The sequence below is a fragment of the Rattus rattus genome, chromosome 1 (assembly GCF_011064425.1).
Source record: "Rattus rattus isolate New Zealand chromosome 1, Rrattus_CSIRO_v1, whole genome shotgun sequence".
NCBI classification, from domain to species: domain Eukaryota; kingdom Metazoa; phylum Chordata; class Mammalia; order Rodentia; family Muridae; genus Rattus; species Rattus rattus.
The window spans coordinates 108,091,622-108,115,590 of NC_046154.1; the positions used below are offsets into that span (position 1 = coordinate 108,091,622).

The 23,969-nt window shown below is 41.5% G+C and overlaps 1 protein-coding gene across 2 annotated transcripts in view; it reads right to left on the bottom strand.

Moving 5' to 3' along the window:
• Positions 1 to 2,180: 2,180 nt before the first annotated feature.
• The window catches only part of Rars2 (arginyl-tRNA synthetase 2, mitochondrial), a 40,882-nt gene continuing 19,093 nt past the window's right edge, over positions 2,181 to 23,969 (bottom strand). For both annotated transcript variants that reach the window (XM_032904608.1, XM_032904616.1), the window contains 13 exons: positions 22,383 to 22,459; positions 15,158 to 15,316; positions 14,418 to 14,524; positions 13,156 to 13,251; positions 11,378 to 11,438; positions 9,364 to 9,440; positions 6,264 to 6,388; positions 5,139 to 5,206; positions 4,952 to 5,061; positions 4,521 to 4,616; positions 4,136 to 4,210; positions 2,790 to 2,853; positions 2,181 to 2,365 (listed from right to left, as the gene is read on the bottom strand). In XM_032904608.1, coding sequence (XP_032760499.1) covers positions 2,279 to 2,365; positions 2,790 to 2,853; positions 4,136 to 4,210; positions 4,521 to 4,616; positions 4,952 to 5,061; positions 5,139 to 5,206; positions 6,264 to 6,388; positions 9,364 to 9,440; positions 11,378 to 11,438; positions 13,156 to 13,251; positions 14,418 to 14,524; positions 15,158 to 15,316; positions 22,383 to 22,459 — 1,202 coding nt within the window. In that variant the 3' untranslated portion in view covers positions 2,181 to 2,278. The remainder of the gene's footprint in view (positions 2,366 to 2,789; positions 2,854 to 4,135; positions 4,211 to 4,520; positions 4,617 to 4,951; positions 5,062 to 5,138; positions 5,207 to 6,263; positions 6,389 to 9,363; positions 9,441 to 11,377; positions 11,439 to 13,155; positions 13,252 to 14,417; positions 14,525 to 15,157; positions 15,317 to 22,382; positions 22,460 to 23,969) is intronic.

Sequence of the window (23,969 nt, forward strand, 5' to 3'; positions counted from 1 at the left end):
TGGACAAAAGTCTGAATACAATGTCTACAAGGAATTGATCTCTCTTCCACACTGGTGGAGTTTGAGCACTAGGAGCCTTCAAAGCCCACCAACACAGTGATCCTCCAACAAGACCTCCTAATAGTGCTACTTCCCACTGGCCAAGCATACTCAAGCCACAAGGTTCCAGGTAGCACTTGAGAGGGCGGGCCCAGATCCCTGCCTGTACAGCACAGCAGAGCTGACAATGGTAAGTGAGCCAGCCCCAGGACAAGAGTGTGGGAGGAGCTGCCTTCACTTGGTGTGGGTGCAGGGGCGATGCCTTGTCCCTTGCCAATTGCAGCAGCTGGGACAGCTGGCCCTGGGGTCATGAGAGTGGGAGAGCTCTGTTTCTCACTGGCTGCAGCACCTGGGTGAGCAGGCCTTGCACCTCTCTTGGGAAACACAGTAGTGCTGGCCCTGCTGGAAGGGGCACAGGTGAGTCTGCCCTGAGGGCAACAGTGATTAGAGCACTGGTCCCATTAGGTATGATGTCCTTCCCTCCTCTCCCTTTGCCACCTGTGGTTGGTGGAGCTGGTCCTGCCCCTTCACTGGCTATAGCACTCTGGAGAGCAGTCCTCGCACCTCACCTGGGCAGCAAGTGGAAATGATTCTGATGCAAAGGTAAGGGTGAGTCAGCCTCGAGGCTGTGAGCCGAAGAGCTAGCCCAGCTCCTTACAGGCTGCAGTACTTGAGCTGGCTTCTGGAGGCCTGGGTATGGGTGACCTAGCATGAGAGTAGGAGTGCTGACCTGTCTCCTGCTGATGGTGGCATTGGACGGTCTCGCCAGAGCAGTACTGGAGAGCCAGCACACCGACTAGCTGGTGCCACCACTCAGGCCCAGATCCAGAGCTCTGAGATGTCCCACTGCAAAATCTGTATCATCTGCAAACATCTGGGACAAATGAAAGGGCAGATCTTGCTAATTCAAAGCTGCAGGATCTCTATGACATGGGGTAACAAAAGGATAACTGGGAGAATGTGGGTTCATGTCTTGCCCCTCTGCTGGGCAGGCTGAAGGCAGAGCACTAGACCTTGTTTTCCCTGCACTGTTGTCAGGTTTTGGGCTCAGGTGAAGCACCAATACATGGCTTAGGGTGGGAAAACACCCTAAGATGTGGGAGGCAGAAGCTGGGGTTCCCTGACTTCTGGGAATCCAGTCACTGCTGGGAAATCACACAGCAGAGTCAGAAAGGGTTGGGGGTCCTGGGTCTATGGTGAGGAGCTCAGGACCTGAGGCTCCCAAACTCCTGGATATATATCCAGGTGCTACTGCTGGGTCAAGGGGACTTGGGAATGGAGTTGAGGGCCAGAGGGTTGAGTGAGGACAACCATGAGCCCAGGGCCAGGGCTTAGTCCGTTAGTGATTGTCCTTAGCTTAGCAATGGCTGTCTGGGAGCTCAGAGGGGCCTTCTGTGGGAGACTTAGGCTCTACAGGAGAAGGCATTCTCCACGATCCCCGACAGTGGCTCTTGGTGGAAGAGACAGTTCTTAGTTCCAAACTGTTTACTGATTGTTCATTGTGGAAAATGGGTGCATACCACCTCCTCAGGGTGGACAGACATTACATTTGTAGGAAGGAATATCCAGGTACGGAAGCTTATTGGCTAACCCCTCAGGGCCTCATTAGCATGGAGAACTCTGTTCTGGGCTGTGTGACCCACATAGAGTGTTAGCCATGTGTTCCGGGCCAGGAATCTAGTAGGGAGCAGGGAGACACCTACTGTCTCAGGCCTCTGTCATGGGGCTGGGTCTTGTACATACTCAACCCTACCAAGTTTCCTGGCATGGCCCACTGTCCCACAGGAGAAGACCCACTGAGGATCCAATGTTGATGGCTTCAAACTACACCAATAACCCATTGCAATAAACATTTGCAAGTGAAGCTGTGTGCACAGAAGGATATACTATGGGACACATGGTGACACACTATAGCTTCCATGATGAGATGGTTTCTATTTTTGTTGTGGTTGTGTGTTTTTTTATTTTGGAGGGTAGGTTACAGGGGGATGGGAAGATGAGTGGGATTGAGGTGCATCTCTGTGAGGGACAGCTTGGTCTACAGAGTGAGTTTCAGGACAGCCTGAACTACAGAGAAACTCTGTCTCAAATACCACCCCCCACCAATAAAACCCCAAATCAAACACACTCTACCACACATATTCCAGGACAGAATAATACTTTAAATTCTATTCTGAATAGCAAGGCATCTGATAACAATTAGAACTCATTTGCATAAAAAACATACTTTATCTAGAAATTACATTTTACATACAGGTGTAATTCCAAGAAGTTTCATTCCATTGGCTAAGACAGAACGGACAGCTTTGAAAAGGTGAAGTCTGGCCTACAAAATAAAAAAATGATTAAATGCTCAATAATATGATAGAAATGAGCAAAAACGAATGGTTTCAGAAGTAATTCTAATTTAAAGTAGGAATGTTGTTTGAAGTCCTGTGCATACTTTAGGCGAGGGGAAATACATCTGAGCATCTCTTACACAAGGAGCAGTGTAGAGAGGATGTTCGAGGGAGAGGAAGGATTTGTCACTGGAGCAGCTGGTGGGAGATGTATTTGATAGTCTACTGTTTTGGGAAATACTGATGTTAACACTGATATTACAACCCCACTCTATTCATTACCTAAGTCAGAAAGTATACTGTTGTAGTTAAACCAGAAGATAGTCAGAAAAATTCCTAAGGCTTAGTACTAACATTTTATAATATTAGTTTCAGCTGCCAAGTGGTTAGAGGACATTCAATTTAACATACCCCAGCCACTTCAGGAGGACTGTCTTTCACTTGGAGTGTTTTATGTGCCACAGCTGCAAGGTGACTGAAATAAGCAAGAGAGAATAATGAGGACCAACAGTAACTTCTGTCAACACTGTGACAGCACACACGTCCCTTTGGTATAACTTTCTATACCACTGTCCATTCCTGTGACACCACCTTATATCACTGAATACATAAAATGAAATCTAATCATCAGAGAAGTAACAACTTCTATAACTTAAAGAAAGCAATTTTAGGGCAGGGGATTTGCTGATAGGAAACCTCTTGATGAAACAAAGAAAACGGGCTGAGGAGGGCTCAGCAGTTACGAGCACATGCTGTCTTCCAGAGGAACTGAGTTCAGTTCCTGCACCCGTGTCAGGCAGAACACAACTGTCTATAAGTCCAGCTTCAGAGGTTCTGATGGCCTCTAAAGGACCCCCACATGTAGTGATCCCATTTGCATGACAACATTTCTTACATCCAAAGGCACTTTGGCCAGACCTTATAGCCAAGTTAAAACACCTGAAGGTCACTTAAAGCCTAGACAGATATCCAGTTGTATATTTAGCCTGCCTTTAAGAGAACAATTTCACAACCAACTGTACTTGACTATGATCTTCCCGTGTAATTACTTCTTACCATCTAAGCTAAGGTTGAGTTATGCATTCATCTTAAATTATGCATTCTTCCATGTCCCTAACCTAGAGAGCAATGCAGGCTGAAACAGCAGATAGAGCAAAAGAGGTCTTATAAAATAAATAACCACAATAAATGCTGAAAAGAACATTATTGATATTGTTCGATAATGCTGTCTGTAGTGCTGCTCGCTATTCTGAGTGCTTCTGGTCAACTGGACTCAGTAATGTTTCCTCCCACTCAGTTAAAGACTTCTGTAAAGTGTCTTGTATTTCTTTCCCATGTAATGCTCTCTCTTCTATTCAATAGAGAGCCAAGCCTTCTGTTAGGGACAGACAAGACAGCATTCAGAGAGGTACAGATGCAGACGTAGGCAGGAGAAAAGTTTATAGGTAGGCTGAGTTTACAGTAACTCAGAAGCTACACAGGAAACATGGTAAGAAAAGCTCTGGCTCACTCCTGGGTAAAACCATCCAAGGGTAAGTGCTCTGATTTCTCTCCTCACTGTAGCACCTATCCATATTGGTGACTGAGTTTATCATTATAGTAAACTAACATGCATGCCTGCAAGTAAGCATGTACACACACACACACAGACACACACAGACACACACACACACACAGACTCACACAGACACACACACACACAAATAAAAATAAATCTTAAATATTTTAAAAAGAAAATAGTGAGATGAGAAACTCACCTCAGGGTTAAGAGGTAACTAACGATGTGCTTCGGCTGCAGGTCCTGAGACGCTGTATAAAGTACCTCATCGAACCTAAAAGATGAAAGGCACAGGCTGGTCATTTGTATGTGAAGCTAACGGGATGCTAAATAATTTAGCTTGGGTGTCAAGCATGTGAAAAAGACATGGGGAAAATGTGCATTTTTCTTCCATATTGTGCAATACACTTTGTGATCATACTTTTAAGACTAGGATTAACCTTGATGATGGGCTTAATCTGAGCCCTTGATCTGCTAGTTTACCTAGCAGCAGGAGGTAGCCTGTGAACAGAGGACTCTAGAAATCAACAACGCTCTCAATTTAGTTAAGAATATCAGACTTGGTAATAGTAGGACTTTCATACCTGAGAAGATGCTGGAGAATTGAAACAGACTGTGGCTCTTGTAAACAAGCAACATTGAAGTCATTGAGATACCCACATCCAAAAGTCTCTTCCAAACTGTTACCAAAGTTGAAACAGATGTGAAAGGATCAGTTAGCTATTCACAGGCTCATGGCTGCATGTGACAACTCCTAGCTTTGGGAAACTCTGGGGAAAACCCTCATTTTATCAAATATTTTCAGTGTCTCTTAAAAAGAAGGTGAGAGGATATTCCTTGGCAGAAATATCCTGAGGAGGAAGAAAGGCAATGTGAACAAGTGTTTCTTATAATACTGTAGGTGAATGTTTAAGAAGAGGGTTGCTGTGTTTTGTCCAGTTCTGAGTAAAGAGCTATTGGACAAATCCAGAAAAGAGGGCCAAACCATAGCAGGCGCCCCACAACCCCGTCTCACCTACAGAGGCGGGCGTGGGTGTACTGCAGGAAGACTCCAGTGTCCCCACGACTCTGGAAAACACGATCCCAACTGAACTGATAGTCAGATAAGAGCAAGCCTCTGAAGTCCTAGAACGAGAGTACATTGTCACCCTGGAGTTGGCTGCACACTACACATAAGGTCAGAGCAAGGACTCCTGACACACCTGGATGATGAGAGCTGCCAGCCCCACCTTCTCTGCGGTCTCCCGAGGGTTCTCCATTTTTTTGGTTGCTGAAACAGATAAAGGCAGATATTTTAAACCTGTACCAAGAATAATGAATCAATTTGAGGAAAAAAAATCTGAAACATATAATCGAAAACTAAGATGATAATGGTTGCTTTGCCTTCCTAATTTGGGCTAATTTACCTAAGTCAGTTCTCCTGCCTATATCAAAGTGAAGAAACATGAACTTGTTTTTAAAAATATCTCTCATAAGGTATTAGTTACAGCACATAGTTATTTTTCCAATGATGAAGATTAGACAGTTATATGAACTTTAGTTACATGGATCCAATTTGCAACACAAGGACTTGGGCTAGGAGACAGCTTAATTGGTAAAATGCTTGCCCAATATACTGTTTTGAATGAGCATAGCCCCCATAGGCTCATATTTGAATGTTTGGTCCCCAGTTGGTGGAACTGCTTGGAGAAGATTAGGAGATGTGGCTGTTTTGAAGGAATTGAGTCACGGAGGGGAGGACTTTGAGGTTTCACAAGCCCAAGTCATTCCCAGTTAGCTTTCTCTCTGGCTTTTGTTGGTGGATCTCAAGTTACTGTTCTGGTGTCACGTCTGCCTGTCTACTGCCATGTTCCCCACATGATGGTCATAGACTCTATCTGGAACCCCGAGCCCCTAATTAAATGCTTTCCTTATATGTTGCTTTGGTTATGGTGACTTATAGCAAGAGGAAACTATGGCAGCTTGAAAGCACTAGGGCCTGAGTATGAACCAGATCCTATGTATAAACAAGCTGAGCGTGGTGGTGCATGCATGTAATCCGTGCATGTGTGTAACCTGTGCTAGGCAGGCTCAATGGGCTGCCAGCTTCCTGTTTGTTTGTGTTTTATAAAAAGCGGACAGCATCTGAGAGCTCCTCACATGCACACTTGCTTGCAAACAGGTCACAGGATGACTCTGACAACAGATGACAACGTTCATCTGTTCATGGGAAGAAGACTAAAGCTATATTAACAAACAACTGGACTACACATCAAAGCCGTCACAGGGACTTCTGATCAGGTTCAGGAGAAGTCCATGAAAGCGTGCAATTGGTAAGGAGAATTTACTCTTAATGGAAGCCATGTTCTGTAGCATCCTTGATTGAACTTCATTTAGGACATCTTCCAGAAAGGTGACGTCCCCTCTTCGAGTCTTCATTCCCTTTACTATCCCGAAGGGCACGTGCTGGCACCTGGAAAGGACAGGCTTTCATTAACCAAAGCTAACAAATTGCTAATGATGTGACTATACCTTAGTACTTTTTCTAAAAATAATTCAAAGTTTTAACCCTTGTAGTAGAGGTCTAAAAAATTACCAAAGAAATAGGAGGTAGCCAGGAATGGCATACATGGTGGCAATTCAAGCATTTGGAAGATGGAAGCAGGAAGATTAGGAGTTCAAGGCTAGCCTCTGCAGGGGACACTGTTTCAAACAAAAATTTTAGTAGTTTTTTTATTACACACACACACACACACACATTTGGACATTATATATTATATATTTTATAAGATATATAATGTACCGGTACATTTTCATAGCTAGCTAGACTGAATTTATTTCCTTGCTATTGTAAAGAGCATCAGTGAACAGAGAAATGCAGGTCTTCAGAGTAGGATAGGGAGCCCTGGGTATATATCCAAGGGTCACCATTCTGATTGCAGGAGATGGAATCTCAAGAAGTTTAAATTTTCATTTTGTCATGGCTAATCATGATGAATACTTTAAAATCTTTTTATTGGCAGGTACTCACACACACACACACACACACACACACACACACACACACACACACTCACTCACACACTTCTCACTCTCTCTCTCACACACACACTCTCACACACACACACTCTCTCACACACACACACACTTTTTTGGGACAGGGTCTCACTGTACAAGCTCTGGCTGTTGTGGAACTCACTATATAGACCAGGCTGATCTCAAACTCAAGAGTTCCTCCTGACTCTGCCTCCTGAGTGCTGTGCCACCATTTATTAACATTTAGAGACCTCTTTGTTCAGTTTCATAGTTCATTTTTTCACTTTGGTTGCTTTCTTGATTTTTTTTTTAAGGTCTTATACATTCTAGACATTACTCCTTTACCATGTATGGCCAGCAAGCATTTCTCCCACTCTGTACACTTTCTTTACTTGACTGTTTCCTCTAACACACACGTGCTTAATTTTATGAGGTTCCATTTGTTACATGTTATCCTTATTTCCTGAGTGACTGAAGTGATATTTAGAAAATCCTTATATTTGCCTTAAATTTAATTTAAAATTTAAGTCTTAGATAGTTTTCCTTACTTTTTCTTCTAACAATTTAAAATCTTACTTAAAAGTCTATGATTCATTTAGAATTGATTTTGTACAGTGTGTGAGACATAACTACCTGTAGATATCCACAATATGATACACACTGCTATGTTCTCTCCTAATGTGTAATATTTACATGTGGGCATTTATGTAGAAGTCAGTTATGTGTAGAGGCTGGGAAGGGGTGGGATAGGGTAGTAAAATGTATGAAAGTAACTGCTATGAAAGTGAAGAGAGGAATAGTAGGGTGGGGAATTTAAGTGGGGAGAATTGAGGGAGAGGGACAGCCACACCTAAGGATGTATGAGAAAGCTAATTGAAAAATAAAATCATTTAAAAGTTTGAACGGCAGTACTCTATGTTCCCAGAGCTGTAAGTTCATTAAGGAATCCCAGTGTCAGGATGGTTGCTGCCTTATGACCTGTGCTCAGGAACACTCCTTGGGCACCTAAACCAATACAAACTCCTTGGTTGCCCAGCAGCAGTAGGTAAGATGTAATATGCATCAGTTACAGACACTGAGAACTGGCTGGAACTGGGCTGGAAGCTTCCTTCCTGCTGGCCAGCTTTCACAATGCCAGAAGATGCCGTAAGCTGGAGGAGAGGAGCCATCACCTTCCTCACCTGTGGACCTTGCGTGCTAGACTGCTGGCCTGCCAGGCAAGATGTGCCCGCTGCTGTACACTGGCATGGCTGTCACTGGGGTAGCTGTTTCCTGATTTGACTTGAGTCCTGCTCCACAGAAGGGAATTGGTACCTGCTAATGTGTGCACAGCTAGAGCTAATAGCATGGGTGGTTTAAGCCTTAATGAAACTACTAGTGTTGCTTTGATAAATGGGACTACTCATGAAAGAACCTTCTAACTGTTGTCAGCTCTGGTCAGAGAAACGTCTTTATCCCGTAGGCAACAGTGAATTCAGAGTCTAGCTCCAGAGGGACTGTTGAATGCTGAGTCCTAAGTGTGTTATCTAAGTCTCCAAGGTACAGAGAACATTTGGAACGAGGATGGGTGGTGTGGGTGGGCAGGAGAAATATGAGTCAAAGGAAGCACGAGAATGATGTGGAATGATGTCTTTTAGAAATGGCAGGAGCGATACATTAATGAACTCATAACAACTGTGAACCTGCCCAAGTCTGCTTCCCCAATTAAAACACTCCTTCTTGGAGTGGAGAGGGGCTTGGGAGGCCCTACATCTTCCTGAGGACATATAGACAGTTGCTTGTTGGGTGAAGGAGAGACATTTTTGTCAGTACTATTGCCCTCAAAAGTCATTCATGCGTTGATCAATAACACCTCATCCATGAACTTTAAGCAACTCTAACAAATCACTGGCAAATAGATAGATAGATAGATAGATAGATAGATAGATAGATAGATAGATAGATGATAGATAGATAGATGATAGATAGATAGATAGATAGAGGAAGGCTCATTGGGAAGGGGGTCAATGGGAGTGGAAAAGAGGGAACCAGTGTAAATATGATAAAATGCAATATATATGCATTAAGATATCATTATGTATGTAATTATAAATTAAAAAACAAAATAATAAGAAGTAGGTTTTTGCAGTCCAGCAAAGTTTCACTTTACTGAGATAATAGTTTGTGACTGAATTACGAGTTGCCTTTATAAGGAAGAAGAAATAGATATTAATAGCTGAAAACCAAGACACTGACAGCAGACATCAATATAAAAATGATTAAATACATTTATCAGGATGTAAATTAATACAAAATCAACCTGTCTTTTATACCAACATCTTGAAAAGAGCACTGAACTGTAGTTAGGCTCTGAGGCTTGGCTGACATAGGTGTTAGTGACCTTGATCAGGCAAGAAAGAACAGGGACCCTACCTTTCTGCCCATTCATGTCCCATGATCTTCAGCATTTGGAATACTTGCTGGAAATGCCTTTTTTGCCCTTTATCTGCCTTAGGAAAAAAATTGAATTTAAACAAAACAAAGACAAATTAATAAATAAAATAGGCTGGATCTACATAAAGTCAAATTTTATTCGACTAAAGTCACTGTCAATTTGTTTTACATAAATATACTAGGTGCTGGAGAAGTGGCTTAGTGCCTAAGGGTACTTGCTAGCTGCTCTTCCAGAGGACCCAAGTTTGGTTCCCAGCATCCACACTGCACAGCTCACAACTCCAGCTAAAGAGGATCTGATACTCTTTTCTTCTCTGGGTGTACACATGCACCATGCACACACACACACACACACACACACACACACACACACACAAACACTCATTCTATCTTATATACATAAACAAAAACTTAAACACACTATAAGATATCAAAGTTGAATGGGAGAGTAAGGGCTGCAACACCTTAAAACAGGAGGACACATGGACTCTGACTTTCAGAGTGTTCTATTTCATTTCCTTCTCCCTTAGGTGTTATGATTTCTATTTCTAGAAGACCAAAGCTAAGCTGGAACAAGGTGGTGGTAACTTCTTAGTCTAGAGGAAGGCAACACATACAAAGGAAGAAGATACTAGAACCCCAGGTAGCAATAAAGGAAGATGGCTTGGTTGGATCTCAAGGGCAGTCAGTGTGCCGGGTGATACGAAAATCTCAGACAGTTACATGCTGCATGATTACATTTACACATCACCCTCAGTGACAATTTTTGTAACGAAGATCAAAGTGAGGGTTGAGGGAACAGTGATTAACTGGTGGGTCATCAGCTAGTCTGATGTAGGTGGTGGTGACACAGATCTGTACCTGTAATACAGTACCATAAAACCAGCTATACAGCAATGCATACAAAACCATGAGACTTGCATGTTTCTACAAATGCCCGGCTGATATGTTTTTAATCTGCTTTCTTTTTATCCATCCATCCATCCATCCATCCATCCATCCATCCATCCATCCATCCATCCATCATCTATCTATCTATCTATCTATCTATCTATCTATCTATCTATCTATCTATCTTTACATCCAGTTTTATTCCCCTCCCGGTCCACCCCCACCTCCGACTGTTCTCCATCCCATGCCTCCTCTTCACGGATGTGTAGTAGGGCGCTGGTGAAGAGCACACAGAAATACTGCTGGGCAGAAGTTTCTTCTCTGTGAGGTATTATGAGATTTTTAATGTTCTTTTCAAAACCTAACTTTAACTCTGTGCTTTATTTTATGTATACCAGTAAAGATTACATATTAAGTAACACTATGATACAATGAGTTGGTACAGTTTCTAAATTTTATTTACAACTTTAAAAAGACTGATTTATGTATATGAGTGTTTTGCCTACATCTATGTCTGTATACTACATGTGTGCAGTGCCTGACCTAACACTGTGCTGAGCTGTTTCTCTAGTCCCTTGATGCAATTTTAAACAGAAGAGGAAATTTTCCAGGTTACAACTCTTCCCCACAAAACAAATTAAAAAGATAACTGCTGTAGGACAAGCACAACGGTCTTGCAATAACTCATATATAGTAATTTCATATGATCACCTTCTTGATTCCGGTAAATCTTTTCTCTGTGAAGCAATGTAAACTTGATTTTTTTTTTAGTCTTTTTAAGAATAAGTTTAAATAGAATGCACTGTCTTAATCAACTTGGTACTTAATTATTTTATATTGTTTGACAAAATTTTTTTTTGTAATTTTTCCAACATATTTTCCTTTTCTCTGATTTGTGTATGGGCACACAGGTGAGCGGGCATTATGCTAAGATTCACATGTAGAAGTCAGAGGAAAAGTGTGCAGTTCATTCTCTCACTCTCATTACCTGGGTTGTAGGAATTGAACCAACACCATCGAGCGTACAAGGCAAGTAAGCACCTTACCCGCTGGGCCACCTCCCCAACCCTGGATTCCTATTTCCTGTATTGTGATTACTTACGACATAAATCATTGTGTCAAAGTTGTACTTGTCCTTGCGATGTATGGCAGCTGCAAGGTCCCTGGTGAAAGGGGGGGAATAATTACTCTTACTTATTTAGTAAGAGTGAGATGATTCTATTTAAAATCTGTATAATTCTATAGCCTGGGGCAGATAAATTATCCTTGTAGAGTCCCAGTATACTTTGGTAAGAAATAATAACAAAATTAGGCTTGAAAAATAAACCCAATGCCTTGGGAGATGTAATTTAAAAAACAACTAAAAATAAAGGCTGTAGAACAAGTTATCATTAAGTCATATCTTACGGGTATTTTACAATTAACTAAGCCTCTCCTAAAAAGAAGCATTTAATTGTTATTTTTCTGCAATATACTTTCTCAAATAACACAGTAATAATGTAGATGACAAAAAAGCCAAAGAAGTACATGCTTTCTAGTTGGTATTATTACAAACTTTAAAAGTCTTGGATCACTAAAAGTGGTTACTTCTGTATTTAAACACCTCTTAAATACACATGGAGCAATGGATGGCTCCATCCACATATGTAGCAGAGAATGACCTTGTTGGGCATCAGTGGGAGGAGAGGCCCTTGGTCCTGTGAAGGCTCGATGCTCCAGTGTAGGGAATGCCAGGGTGGGGAGACAGGAGGGAGGGAGTGGGTGGGTGAGTGGGGGAGCATCCTCTTAGAAGCAGGGGGAGGGGATGGGATAGAGGGTTTCTGGAGGGGAAACTGGGAAAGGGGATAACATTTGAAATGTAAGTAAAGAAAATATCAAAAAAGAGGTTCAAGAATGGTATTCAACAGCAAAAATCCCATTACAGTATAAAAGTACTCTGTGTAAGGCTGTTGGCATGGGCCAGTGGTACAGTGCTTGCCTAGGATGCACACAATGTTGGGTTCATTCACAGTACCACAATGGCAACAAACAAAAGACATGTGTAAAGAGGTTTGTGAGCTATCTAGAACTTGGGCCTGGAGACACTAGAACCTTTTGCCCACATTGGCTGGATGGCTGTTTCATTGTCCTTTATTTCTAGATTTAGTCTAGAAAGCATGCCTGCGTGCGCAGAAAGTGCGGTTCTGGGCTGGAGAGATAGCTCAGCGGTTAAGAGCACTGACTGCTCTTCCAGAGGTCCTGAGTTCAATTCCCAGCAACCACATGGTGGCTCGCAGCCATCTGTAATGAGATCTGGTGCCCTCTTCTGGCCTGCAGTCACATATGCAGGCAGAATGCTGTACATAAAATAAATAAATAAATCTTAAAAAAAAAAAAAAAAAAGAGAGTGCAGTTCTTATGTGAATGATGACTGCTCACTTCCACAGGGTGACCGTGAAGGAGCCTACTTCTTTCTCGGCCTATGTTTTCACTACAATGAGGTTTGCATTTACATGCATGTAAACTGGTCTTTATTGTGTGAGGTCACCATTGAACCCTAGCTTGGTTACTTTTTAGAATGTATTTCCTGACAATGTGTACTTATTAAAAACACTCGACATGTGATTATGAAGGAACATATCTGCTGTAAACAGATCATGATATTGAATACAATTTAAGTACAGAGTCCACTCTCCTGATAGTAAATCTTTCTGGAAATCGTAACTCTCAATAATTGGAAACCCAGTAGATATTCTTAAATTATCCTACTAATAGGTTTATATTTTGCAATTAGGATTTTTTTATTGGTTGTGATGAGGCTAAGCTGATAGCCTTTGCTGATCTTAGGACAAAGACATGGAGTCACACATGGCAGTGCTCACCGTCCCAGCTGCCACAAACCTGGTTGCATAGAGAGACGTTCCATCACTTCGCATCACGGTGCAGACAGAAGAGAGGTCGCCAGTCTCAGAGAGATCTACTACTACATTCCCCTTTCTAGAAAATGAAGGAGGAAGCTCCAAGTCAACACATCAATTCTACTTTGGAGGGAGAATATCTATAGCATTTTTGGCAAAGCAGAAGCTATATTTATTGCTCATGGGATAGTAAGTAGTGTCAGTTCAAGCTATAAGCAAATAGTCAAAACCACCAAGTTAGCTGGAGGTGGTGAGAATTAAACCTCCCACAACAGTTTCTCAAGTGTGTTAGCATGCTCACCGCACGGCTGAGTACATGAGGCGACATGCACACAGTTCATTCCCACCACAGCTGTGTGCACTAGTGCACGTGACTGGGACGCATGTGCATAAAGCATTAAGATACAACAGGGAAACACTAAACTGTCATCTGTCGAGTTTCTCACAAAGGAAAGGATTCTGCTATATGTAAGGCAACGATGCCAACAAGGATGTGCTACCATTATCTGACTTTGCCCCACTTTCCTGCTATTCCATACCTCCTCTGCCTCACTCACTGAAAGCCTGCCATAACATACCTATTTTCATAAATTGCCTTAAATATTTTTGAAAATGGTAGTTTTTTTAAAAGGCAACATTAAGCCACAAAAGGGTTCTATTTCCTGTCTTCACATGATTAATTTATGTAACCATGATTACTTTATGCTGTGTTGTTTTCAAACTTCATACTTATAACAGGTGCCTCCCTTACTCTTGTGAATCTGAGATTTTGGCAATGAAAGTGCTATACAGCACATGAGAAGGCATCTCATTATTTGACATATGGTTCAGACCAGCCTTGAACTAATGACTCTCCCATCTCAGCCTCCTGCATACAGGTTACAGGCGCATGTTTCCTCATGCACAGCTTGGGAAAGTACTTTTTCGGCTATAGAGTCTCACCATAGAACCCACAGAGACTCTCCTGATTCTGCTGCCCAGATGCTGAGATTAAAAGGTTTGTACACCACACCTGGCAAGAGAAAGAACAAATGGCAAAAAAGCTCAGAGACGACATTATTGTTACTGTCAAGGACTACACATAACCTCACTATCGCCAACACACAGCACAGGGGCTGGAGGGCTGGTGCACATCTTTAGTCTTAGCACATGAGAGGCAGGAGCAGGAGCATCTCTGAGTCTGAGGCCAGCTTGTGAGTCATAATCTTAAAGAAAAAGAAATAAAGAAAAGTAACTCGATCATACGCTGTTTTCTGTAGAAGTCCTTTGCTGTCAAGCAACTTTAAGACATCTTGAGATTTTTCACGATAAAATGATTCTCCTGAATATTCATCAAAGTATATTCCAAGACGCTAAGATTTAGAAATGAAAAAAAAAAAAAAAAGAGTTAGTTAAATTGTTTTACACTAAGACAAAATGATGGGAAAAAATGTAAACTTTCTAACTATTCACACACACCATACTGAATCTCCTGTTTACTACAGCAGTCACAGGTACTTATGGCTTTGTAAAGGGAAGTAGACAGCATTGAGCATTTACTCTGGCAGTTCCTTAGTCACACTAAAGGTACCCAGGCAGCCAGGGGCTCCTGCAGGGGCCCGGGCCGTGCAGCTGCGGATGGTTACAAGATCAGAAGTCTGCATGATACAATAGAGCCCTGACAGGGGTGTCTGGCAAGCTCCAGGCTGGCCCTCCTAGCTCTCCTTCCATGCAGGTGCTCACTGTGTGCACGCACTACAGGGCTTCCTTTACCACCATCTGGTACTACTCAAGTTACGTTCCTTGAGAGAGTACGGGCGAGAGCAGCGCTAACCCAGCACGGCTCTGGGTTGGTTTGTATCTTAGCTCTCTATCCCAAGAATGCCAATCGGCTGCCTTTTCAACGAAACTAGACTCTCCTCTTGAGGAGCTAGCATAGCAGGCTGTAAGCAGCAGCAGCACTAGCCAAGCAACTCAGGAAAGGGAGCACAGAGACTGCAGGGTACCTTGTAAATCTGGGTGTATTCTTCAATGCTCAAGTCCCGGAATCTCTGCCACAGGGCCAGGGCCTGCGTGTCACCCAGTTCTAGTCGGTGGAAGAACTCGTGTGCCAACTTAGTTACATTTTTATCATCAGTTGCTTCTTTATTAACTTGTACATAAACCTAAAAGTACATTAAGTACATTATTATACACTGTTAGAAACCAAATCCTGAGTCCCTGTGGAAAGTTAAGCAAGAGGCCAAATGACAAAGAGTCCTTTTCTTCTTTCATTAAGCTGACAATTTGGGGTCTTTTCTTTGTTAAAATGAACTGACCACTCTTGAAAGTTCAAGAGAAAGGCTGATCAAAGTAGCTTGGTTTAACTCAACAAATATGGGATTTCACAGCTGCTTTAAAATTATTCTTTCCTCACTGCTCTTTGCTGATTTCACGTCATAATATATTCCAACAGCACTTTCCCTCCTTGTCCCTCACCTGTCTCTCCCACCACTATCACCCTCCGTTCCTCACTACCTGACTCTTACCCAGATTCACGACTTCTGCTTCAGGTTTTGTGACCCATTTCATTTAACCAAGGCCATCTGTGTGCCTGCTGGATTGGAACCATATACTAGGCTCTGGTGGTCACCAGTAGGTACACAGCAGAGGGCAATGACTCCCTAGCCCCTGAATTATCAGTAGCAAATAGCTGAGCAGTGGGGGTGGATCCCGGAGCCTGCCCTCCACCACCCCTGAAGCCCCAGCCCACTCTTGTGCATATGCAGTTCAGGAGCTCTTTTAATGAAGTAATTTAAAGCTATCTTTCAATCTACAAAAGACCAGCAAGACAGGTAACAATGGAGAGCAGAAACACTTCTTAGAAAAACTTAACTAGGGGTTGGGATTTAGCTCAGTGGTAGAGCGCTTGCCTAGGAAGCGCCAAAGCCCTGGGTTGGTCCCCAGCTCGAAAAAAAAAAAAAAAAAAAAAAAAAAAAAAAAAAAAAAAACTTAACTATACTCCAGCTTGAACTCTTCAGTGTTATATGGACCAGCATTTTAGGGTTTTTTCTTTTTTTAGCACAATCCAACCTTGGTTTAGTTCTATATCCAACTGGAAAGGAGTTGATGGTTTACTGAGGGGTTACCCACTTCTTATTCAGTTTAAATCAATTTTTCAATATGCACAACATACTATTAATACATAACAATAAATATTAATAGTATAGTTCAATTAGGATTGAAGTGATACATATAGACTACAAGGATTTTTCCTAGAAGCTGTAATAACTCACTTCCAGCTTGAAACATGAATGGTTCCAGGAGGTTACTAAAGTAATATAAAGACAACAGAAATTACTAAAACCAGGACAAAACAATGAGGCTTCTAAACCTTTATACAATGTTAAAACATCACAGCAACAACATTTAGGCAGAAACAGATTTCATTGTTGCTGAAGGAAAAAGGGGAGTATGACAAGGAGCCTTTAGTCCTGGTGCCCAAAGGTAAAAGCAGGCAGACATGAATGAACAAATACTATTAATACACTAATACAGGAATAGACAAATATATCCAGGAACGGTCTAAGAGCGTCACTTCGAGTCACACACATCTAATGCATACACATAATGTACAAACAAATATACATGAGCTGTTGCTAATTTTCAGACTGTCATTACAGGTCTGGTTTAATACAGCAGTCTCCAGTTCCATTCCATTTTTTGACAATGATGTGACTCATTATTTAGGACTGAATAATGTTCTACTGGGGACACATACACGCACATATACACACAGATACACACACACATACACACATAAACAAACACACACAGAGACACACACACACACAGACACATATACATATGCACACACACACACGCAGGCAAACACCTTTATCCAGTCATTTAATGATAGATCTATTAGGCATGTATGGTTAAATATGAAAGAAGTGGGATTATCTATGAGCAGAGGGATCTACAGAGAGGAGGGAACAAGAAGCACCAGGAAAAAAGGACAAATACTGTATGCAGAATGATAGACTGGAAGCAGAAAGGAGGTCATTTTGGAGACAAAAGGATATGAGAGGGGGTTGGGGATTTAGCTCAGTGGTAGAGCGCTTGCCCAGGAAGCACAAGGCCCTGGGTTCGGTCCCCAGCTCCGGAAAAAAAAAAAAAAAGGATATGAGAGGGAAGCAACCACAAAGTATAATGAGGGAGTGAATATGAGTGAAGTACATGCTCCAAAAAGTCTATGAAATCCTTTAACTTATGTTAATATTTTAATAAAATAAAACAAGTAATCTATTATACAGTCAATCTAGTGATGGGAATGGTTTCGGAAAAACTATTAGAAATATTTTCCTGAAAAAAAAATATAAATCAAAATGAAACAAAACCCTTCCTATATTTTAAAGTATCTGGTAAGTGGTGATAACCAAATCACTATTTGTATATATACAGATATTTTATAATACTATTAAAGTATATAATATAGAAATATTACTACATACTTTACAATTTTCCTATAAATAACTATAAAACTTCAATTGTCAACAGTTTAGAATTAATTTCCTTTCATACATACATATAATAGATACATACATTTAGAATTACTATAAATCCTTTAGTTTAGAAAGTATGAGTTTTGGAGACAGCTTCTTTTTTTTAGGTCCATTTACATTCCAGAGAATAAAAAGGAAATTTTAAATTGTGGTTGCTAATAAGACAGACAGTGTGGCATAGTATAGTGTTTTTGTGAATAAAAGCACAACTTTATTTCCATCATCACCCTAAAACAAAAGAATACACCTCCTTTTCAGCACCTCATGGTACCTTCTCCAAAACTGACCATATAATTGGTCACAAACCCTCAACCAATACAAGAAGATTGAGATAATCCCATGCATCCTATCAGACCCCCATGGCCTAAGCTGGTCTTCAGTAACAGCAAAAGCAACAGGAAACGCACACATGTGGAACCTGAACAACTCTATACTCAATGATAATTGGGTCAGGGAGGAAATAAAGAAAGAGATTAAAGGCCTCTTCTAATGGAAATGTTGACACATCATACCCAAACTTCTGGGACCAGTGAAAGCAGTGCTAAGAGGAAAAGTCATAGCACTAAGTGCACTGGTAAAGACACTGGAGAGACCTTACACTAGCAACTTAACAGCACACCTGAGAGCTCTAGAACAAGAAGAAGCAAACTCACCCAAGAGGCGTAGAAGACAGGAAATAGACAAACTCAGGGCTGAAATCAACCAAATAGACACATAGAGAACAATTCAAAGAATCAGCAAAACCAAAAGCTGTTACTTTGAGAGAATCAACAAGGTAGATAAACCCCTAGTCAAACTACTAAAGGGCCCAGAGGCAGTATCCAAATTAACAAAATCAGAAATGAAAAGGGACATAACAACAGAAATGGATGAAATTCAAAATATCATCAGATTCTACTATAAAAGCCTACACTCAACAAAACTGGAAAATCTAGATGAAATGGATGGTTTTCTAGACAGATACCACATAGCAAAGTTAAATCAAGAGCAGGTAAACTTTCTAAACAGGCCCACATCCCATAAGGAAATAGAAGCCATTAAAAACCTTCCAACCAAAAAAAAAAAAAAAAAAAAGGACAGGGCCAGATGGATTTAGTTCAGAATTCTACCAGACCTTCAAGAAGACCTGATACCAATATTCCTCAAACTGTTCCATAAAATGGAAACAGAAGGAACACTACCTAATTCATTCTATGAAGCCACAATTACTCTGATACCTAAACCACACAAGGACCCTGCCAAAAGAGAACTTCAGACCAATCCCACTTAGGAATATCAATGCAAAAATACTCAATAAGATTCTTGCAAACCTAATCCAAGAACACATCAAAACCATCATTCACCATAATCAAGTAGGCTTCATCCAAGGGATGTAAGGTTGGTTCATTATATGAAAATCCATTAGTGTAATCCACCATATAAACAAACGCAAAGAAAAAACTTCACTAACCACATCTGATAGAGGACTAACATCCAAAAATATATAAAGAACTCAAGAAGCTAACCACCAAAAACCAGACAACCCAATAAAAAAATGGGGTATAGAACCAAGAATTCACAAGAGGAATCTCGAATGGCTGAGAAGCAACTAAAGAAATGTTCAAAGTCCTTAGTGATCAGAGAAATGCAAATCAAAACGACCCTGAGACTCTACCTTACACCAGTCAGAATGACTAAGATCAAAACCTCAGGTGACAACACATATTGGCAAGGGTGTGGAGAAAGAGGAACACTCCTCCATTGCTGGTGGGATTGCAGACTGGTACAACCACTCTGGAATTCAATTTGGAGGTTCCTCAGAAAACTGGAATTAGATCTACCTGAAGACCCAGCTATACTACTTACTACTCTTGGGCATATACCCAAAAGATGCCCCACCATGCCACAGAGGCACATGTCCCACTATATTCATAGCGGCCTTATTTGTGATAGTCAGAAGCTGGAAACATCCCAGATGTCCCATGACAGAAGAATAGATACAGAAAATGTGGTTCATTTACACAATGGAATACTATTCAGCTATTAAGAACAAGGACATCCTGAGTTTTGCACGCAAATAGGTGGAACTAGGAAATATCCTGAGTGAAGTAGTTCAGACCCAAAAGGATACACATGGTATATACTCACTGATAATTGGATATTAGCAAAAAAAAAAAAAAAAAAAAAAAAGTATAGAAGAGGGGAATAAAATGTGGAGTATAAAAGTAAATAAAAAATTTTTAAAAAAAGCAACAAAATCAAATCAAATCCCATACCACGAGCAACCTTTTTTTTTTTTCCCTCTGCCTGTCCTTGGACTAGAATTTAAACTCAGTTACTGCTTCAGGGCCATGCCTGCTGCCCGCTGCTCCGTTCCCTGCAGTAATGATCATGGACTAACCCCGGAAACTGCAAGCATGTGCTGAATGAAATGCTTTCCTTTATAAACTGCTTGGTTTGTGGTGCTTTTACAGCAATAGAAAAGTAAAATAGAAACTCCCAAATAATTCTGAGGCAAGACCATATTTCAAACTCAGATGCAGATGCTTATTCTAGCCCTTCTAAAAGTAACTAAGACAAAGAAGTTGTGGAGAGATGGCTCAGAATTTAGAAGCATTGGCTGTTCTCCCATAGGACATGAGTTCAATTCTCAGCACCTACACAGCAGTTCACAGCTGTGATTCCAGGTCTAGGGGGCCCCTCTTCCAATGTAACCATATGAAATAAATCTATTCCGATGTTGCACTATCAATATGACTTTCAACTGGCTCATGAAGGATGGGTAGCCAAACCTGGTTTGTTGGGGCACAGGTTAGAAGTCTAGTAACATTATGACAGGTTGCTGCTATACTCCACAAGAATTTTCTATGAATCTGAATAAGCAGTATGCAATGAAACAAGTCCTAAAATCTGAATCAAGCAAGGTAGATTGGCTGGTAAAAGCACTTGATATCCAAGGTTGATGACGTGAGTTCAGTTGCCTGAACCCAAGTAAAGGAGAAAGGAGAGTCAACTCCCGAAAGTTGTTCTGTAACTTCCATTCTCTCCACATGGCAAATGTACAGTCAGATACACATCATACACACCAGCAAAACAACTTAATACCCGTAGCAAAAAAAGATTAAATGCCATTATGTATTCTTAAAGGTGCCCGAGTGATGAGGATAGGCGATAGGAACAAATCAGGACAAGACAGCTGACCCACTGACAACCTGACACACTGTGCTGGCTGGTTTCCTAAACGTAACACAAGCTACAGTCACCTGAGAAGAGGGAGTCTCAGTTGAGATCCTCTGCTCATCGGAGTAGCCTACAGGGAAGCCTGTGGGAGACTGACTTGATTGATGATTGACACGAGCAGGAAGTCCTAGGTATGTAAGAAAGCAGGCTGAACAAGCAAGCCAGGAGGAGCAGGCCAGGAAGCCATATTCCTCAATGGCCTCTGCATTAGCTCTTGCCTTGGCTTCCCTCAATGATGAAGCAGCTAACCAGCACTGATTGGCAGAGTAAAACAAGAATGATTCAACTGAATGATTCCAGTCTCTTAATCACAGCTGAATCCTCACAGCCACTGGCTAGAGACAGATTGAGAATTCAAAATATTACAATAAACGGTCCTCCTGATAGTCTCTGAGGAATTCTCAGACTTCCTTCTGTAGCGTCACATACAGGCCTCCATCAACAATACTTTTCTCAGCTTTATCTTCCAAGTTTCCACATTACCAGTTGGTGTGGAGTATGCAGAGATATTCCTTTTAAAGCAAAGGGAAAGTTGTTCCACATGGCCCTTCCCATGCACTGAGGGAAGTCCAGTGCTTTCAGTCGACCTATTCAGAGTCTGGAGCAACATATTCCTCACTTGGGTATGGTACTATGGCCCACATACCAAGGAACTTGGAAAGCTGTTAGCTTTGAGGGGGGCCTGGGTGGAACAGGAGGCTCTGTAACAGCCCCAGATGGCTGAGCAGGCTGCTTACCACAAGGACCACCTGATCAAGTAGAGCTGCTAGGACCTGGGGTGCCAGCGGCAGTTAGGAATGATGTTTGAGCCTTCGGCAGAACCCTACAGGTGATATTCCTGGACCAATTTCTGTCCTCGTTAGGGTTCTATTGCTGTAATAAAACACCCTGACCAAAAGCAACTTGGGAAGCAAAGGGTTTGTTTGGTTTACTCATTCCAATCACAGCCTAGCACTGAGGGGAGGTCGGGGAAGGAACTTAAGGCAGGAATTTAGAGGCAGAAACTAAAGCAGAAACAATGGAGGAGGGCTGCTTATTGGTTAGCTCCTTTTGGCCTGCTCACTTTGCTTTCTTATAAATCCTAGAATCACTTTCTCAGGGTGGCCCCACCCACATGGACCATTAATCAAGATGACTCTAGCTTGTGTCAAGCTGACAAAAATCCAGGATAATAGTTTTATGTACACATTTCTCTCTCAAAACAATGTACTTAGTAACCTTAGAATCTCCTTTTCCCCCAACCTGAATTGGTTTACACATCCACTTCTCTTGAAACAACAGCATAAATTTCCCTGCCCTTGACAACAATAAAACTTAAATACTTTCTACTCAAGTATATCCAGAAATGAAGAAGGAAAAGCTTATCTACCCTAAGCTGCTTTAGGGAACATGTACAGTTTGGGAAAATTGTGTTCTCAAGTCAACCTTTGGGGGGAAAGTCCCTCTTATGGTTATCTCACCAACTTACATCAAAGAGATGCTGTAAAGGATTAGCCTGGAGTTTCTCTTCATAGCCAAACAGCTGGAAACCAGTTCCCAGCAGACCTACAAGATAATGGAGGAATAAAGAATTACAAAGTAAAGTAGTAGAGGACAGTCATGGTGAGAAAAAGATACAATTGCAAATGTATCACTAAGTTTAAAAGACTGTGAGTTCATCCAAGAAAAGGTCTAGGATATTTATCTTTGCTCTAATGGTTCCTCGTGACTCCTTGGCAGACAATATGAAAACAAACATTTATTGAACAGCTACTTTGTGAGGTACTAGACATTCAAAATTATACTGATATACTAAAAAGACGCTGATGAGAAGTGACCTTAAACTTTTTTTAAAACCTTATACATATTATAAAGGTAAGAAAGGCTTTGTGCCACATTTGTTTTTGAAATAACTAAAAAAACAACAAACAAAAGGCAGAAATCTGAAGCCTGCAACGCTGCTCCCATCCGAGGGAGCCACTGCAGTGAGTGAGTGCAGAAGTGTGGGGCTGTGGAGGCTTCGATTCACAGAGGTGGCCTTGCTGGAGGGAGTGGCTCACAGGGGACACAGGCCTTGCAGCTTTGTAGCCTGGCTTTCCTTCCTATTTGCATGCTGCATCCTGACTGCAGAAGCAGCATGACCAGCTACTCCCCTTCCTGCTTCAACACCTTCCCCAACATCATGGACATCTTGAATCAGAAGCCAAAATAAACATCTCCTTACTTACGTTTCTTTTGTCAGGTGTGGAGGAAAAGGTTTGTTCCTACCAAAGGTAGTCAGCTCAAAGGTCATGCTGCCCCTTATGTCAACTAGCTAATTATACTGCATTGTGAAACTGAACTCCCACCAGTGGGATAGACACACAGTAAGGGACAAAAGAGGCCATTTTGGCAATGTGATCACTAGTCGGGTTTTTGCAAAAATACTGTCTTCCCAGGTAGCTTTTGCTTTAGATGTGTGCTCTGTTGGGTGAAACCAAGATTATTCTTTGTTTCTAACAAGGTGTTAGGTTCTAATAAAAGAAAACTAATACAACAGCCAACTAGATAGATATAGTTTATCAATCTGTGATGTTCAGGCATAGTATTAGTTTGAACTTTCAAAAATTACTGAGGTTTTAAACTTTGGAAGCTTGTGAATATTTATATTCTTAATAAACACTGCTAAAAGATGACCCTGGAACTGGAGTTAATAAATGGCCATGCTGGGAACCTAGCTTGGGTCTTATGAACCGCAGTGTTTTCAACTGCTGAGCCATCTCTTCAGCCCCACTGCTCATTTTTCTAAATCAGAGTCATCACAGATAGAATGCTATTGCACATGGGTACCAATATTCTAGGTCCTAGACAGCAGTGAGAAAGATGGTTAAAGTCTGTGTAGTTTAAGAAAACAAATGTGATTATGATGTAGGGTAATGGAAGCAGAATGTGGAAATGCGAAGTGTGTACTAAAAAGATGGGAAAAGTAAAGACTGCTCCATTTAACATTCAGTCTGATACAGGTTGAAAAGCCAGTTCTGTGCACAGCAATCACGTGCCAACTCTCAAATGGGAGAGCTGGAAGAATGTTAATTCT